This window comes from Nannobrachium achirus, assembly GCF_963921795.1.
Source record: "Nannobrachium achirus genome assembly, chromosome: 24".
In the NCBI taxonomy this organism is placed as follows: domain Eukaryota; kingdom Metazoa; phylum Chordata; class Actinopteri; order Myctophiformes; family Myctophidae; genus Nannobrachium; species Nannobrachium achirus.
The window spans coordinates 20,919,145-20,923,042 of NC_137831.1; the positions used below are offsets into that span (position 1 = coordinate 20,919,145).

The following is a 3,898-nucleotide window of genomic DNA, read 5'->3' on the forward strand; positions in this document are numbered from 1 at the left end:
TAGACTCCCCCTGTCTTCTGGTCTGGTTTACGAGGCTAAGGATGTAGGGCTGTCTTCGACACAGGATTTATGAAGTCGATTCGAGTCGCGGGGGTTAATCCGACGCGTCGACGAATCGTTTTATAGTCTACTTTGTGTAAAAAAAAAAAAGAAAAAAAAAGTGTTGCTTTAAACCACGTCAACATAATAGAATAATACATTAAGAGATGAATTGAATACACAGTGTTTTCGGTGATATCGGTGCGCGAGCACAAATGTTATCTGCAGTGTACAATCATAGAGTTATAACACACCGTTGAAACAAATAAAACATCTCCGCTGTTTCAACTCTGCCCCGTCTCTCTGCACTGTCTGCAGCGTGCAGTAGAAATGAGACATTCGCGAACGATTCCGCTCTCTTGAACGGCTCTTTTAAATGAACGATGGGATCCAGTCCGCAGTCGCGGGACACAGAGCACTGACAGAGTAATGAGTCAGTGTCGAGAACGGATTCCTTTCAGAAACTGATCATAAAAAGGTGGAGGCACAGCTCCCGCTTGAGCCAGGAGTGTGGACATGTCATGGACGCAAACACAGCGAAACACAATCATTCATCATGGATTACAACACTGGAACAATTCAGAAGCACTTTAATTAGAAAATGTAACTTGTAGCCTACACTTGTGTATGTTAATTTGACTTCAGAAGATTGTTTACTACTTCGTGGACGCGCGTTTGTGCTGTGGCAGGTTATTTAATATGGGATTTTTACAGCGTGCTTCCTCCTCTTAACGGAACACTGTCCCGGCTCTGAATGTTTTAACGAAGCGGCGGTTCTGAACCGTTCTGGCCGTTCCGTCTCACTTTCAACCCGACGCTGGTGCGCTGCTTCTCATTGGAAGTACATGACACCACACCAGTCCAGCAGTGCACCGCAGTACTAGTCCGGGAAAAATGGGGGTGAACGTGGATTCGCCTGTAAAAGTTTTTTTCTCAACTGATTCTTGTAGCTTGGGGTCACCTCTTAAGGATTCAAGAGGATGACCAGTGATATCCATTGAGCATTTTTTATTATTAACCCCTTAATGCCTGAAACATGGGCTCCCATTGACTTTCTATACAGGAGGAAAATACCCAGAAAAAGATTATTTTTCGGGGTATTTAAGGAGGATCTGAGGGGTCTAACTAGGGGTTTGTCATGATGCTGAATCCATTGCAGGCATTTGTTTTGCACAAAAAACATTCCATGGGCTAGAAATAGCCTCAGAAAACAATACACGTATGGGTGCGTATTCATGTTAGTCGGAGGCCTTAGGGTTTTTTTTCTCGTGCTAATCAGTCTAAAAGTGCAAAATTTTACACAGATGTAGCTCAGGGCATGCTCTAATCATTTAGCTAGGGCGCCCGAGTCGGCGACCTTCGGGGTCACCACAACACCCACAAAACTCTGAAAAGTGATGACTCATCACTTTTCATCACTAAAGTCGATGGGAGCCCAACTTGATTTGGCCGCTGTGGCGACCCCGAATGTCGCAGACTCGGGCGCCCTAGCTAAATCATTAGAGCAAGCCCTGAGCTACATCTGTGCAAAATCTAGCACTTTTAGACTGATTAGCACGAGAAAAAAAACCCTAAGGCCTCCGACTAACATGAATACGCACCCATACGTGTATTGTTTTCTGAGGCTATTTCTAGCCCACGGAATGTTTTTTGTGCAAAACAAATGCCTGCAATGGATTCAGCATCATGACAAACCCCTAGTTAGACCCCTCAGATCCTCCTTAAATACCCCGAAAAATAATCTTTTTCTGGGTATTTCCCTCCTGTATAGAAAGTCAATGGGAGCCCATGTTTCAGGCATTAAGGGGTTAATAATAAAAAATGCTCAATGGATATCACTGGTCATCCTCTTGAATCCTTAAGAGGTGACCCCAAGCTACAAGAATCAGTTGAGAAAAAAACTTTTACCGACGAAACCACGTTCAGCCAAAAATCACCGTTTTTTTCCCGGACTATACTGGCAGTAGTAGGCTATAACTGGTGATATAAAAAAATATATATTTTCGCTTCGACTCAAACAATTGGCGTCGATTCCCGGGGCTTAAAACGACGCGTCGATTCGTCGATTTTTAGAAGACACCCCTATAAGGATGGTCCCTGGGTCAAAATCTGTTAAAGACCCCTGCTCTACACAAAGGCGGCATCACAAGGATAAGAGTAAGGGTCATGGTAGGGTTTACACAGGAGGAGGAGTTTCGTCAACATGCAGTTTGTCTCGGATGCCTTCTGCTTTTCCTGTGGATCCGTTGCCTTCTTCCAGAACTCGTACATGTCCCGGGCGGGATGACCATGTGAGGTCAGCATCTGCTTGTAAATGCATGGGTGGTCGGCCGCCTTGGCCGCCCCTGCAAAGAAGACGTGATCCCGCGGCTTGACGCCCATGACGTTGGCACAGATACCAATGAATACATCGTCGATATGGATGGAAGCATTGAGGGTCAGAGTTGCTTGGTATATCTTCTCTGCGACGTCCATCGAAACGACATACCCCGACCCGTACGTATAGTCAAGGAAGGTTGACCATGGGTACGTTTCGAGGGACAAATAGTACTTGCTCTCCCTGTCTCGAATGGGCCCGTCGTGTGGGTCAGCCACATGGCCGACCCACAGGTCGGTCTGGGGCGCGTCCTGTAGGTAGTCCAATAGATTGGGCGTGTGGACCAAACCGTCGTCATCGGCAGTCATGAAGTAGCGTGCGTGCGCGCAATGCTGGTTAGACCAGTGGAACTGCATAACCACCTTGAGTGTCAGGTTACGGAAATTGTCGGTGAAGTCCTGCTGGATCATGTCACCGTGGAGGTGGTCCTCGCGCTCCAAATCCTCCTGCATTTGCATGGCTTGGCGCCCCGGGCCCCTCGGCGCTCCCAGGGCGAATAACACCTTAACCGCGACTCCCTTGGAACGCTGGATGAACTTCTCGTCGCCCCAGGTCGCTCGAATGGCGTTGCGTCTGTCCAAATTCTCTGGGGCGCTCTTCACGAAGAGAAGAAGGTGTACGTCTTGACCAGAACACTTGTCCTGGTGTTGGAGCAAATAAGTAAAGTTGCTGAAACGCAGAGCCTCCTGGCGGGTGATGGTGAAAGCCTCTTTGACTTTGTGGACGTCCGCGACAAGAGCCTGGACGTGGCTCATCTGCAACGTCAACAGAATGGTGGCCATGAGAAATGCTACGTGCTTAAGCAACGGACGGGGGGTGGGGTCAGCCACGACGGCCCTGTCCGCTGCATGGCGTTGCATGGCTTGGCGCACTGCGCAATTTCCCAAGCTGTCCTGCAGAAAGGGAATGGCACGCACTGAAATCATACTGAAAATACCTCACCTCGGTTCTTCTCTGGCTTGCGTGAGCTGTGTCTGAGCAGTAGACGTGAACTCACACTTTTATGTTCTTAGCCTGTGATGTCACTCATAGACTATGACTTCAGTAGACAACATATGACTCCAAATATGGCCACGGTGACATGTGTGTGTTAGAAGATGGAAGGCACTGGAGCAAACTGGGACAATTATAGCCTTTTTGGGCGCTGTCCATGTTTTTAAGTTCCCTATCCGTATTGCATGAAATAAGTATTTGATCACCTATACCAACCAGCTGATTGGACAATATCATCATGTGACATCATGAGTCCCATCAGGGCTCTATGCAGGCACGTCGTGCACACATAGAGCCTTTTATCTGTCTGTGAAAAGTGCCCTCTCCAGACCATGAATGCATTTTTACTATGATGACAGAAATGCAAATGCCCTCTTTCCGTGCCATACCTGAAGTCTTTCCCGAACGGACCCAAACCATCGTTTTGTGGGTCCGGTTTTAGCACAAAGAATGTTTTTCGTGCAAAACAAATGCTTGCAATGGATTCAG

At 47.5% G+C, this 3,898-nt stretch overlaps 1 protein-coding gene across 1 annotated transcript; it reads right to left on the reverse strand.

The window, feature by feature from the left end:
* Nucleotides 1-2,166: 2,166 nt before the first annotated feature.
* On the reverse strand, nucleotides 2,167-3,276 carry LOC308280138 (lactosylceramide 1,3-N-acetyl-beta-D-glucosaminyltransferase A-like; the record flags this gene model as incomplete). The annotated part of the gene is made up of 1 exon (XM_080720400.1): nucleotides 2,167-3,276. One exon carries the CDS (start codon nucleotides 3,274-3,276, stop codon nucleotides 2,167-2,169), a length of 1,110 nt encoding a protein of 369 aa, XP_080576526.1.
* Nucleotides 3,277-3,898: the final 622 nt, after the last annotated feature.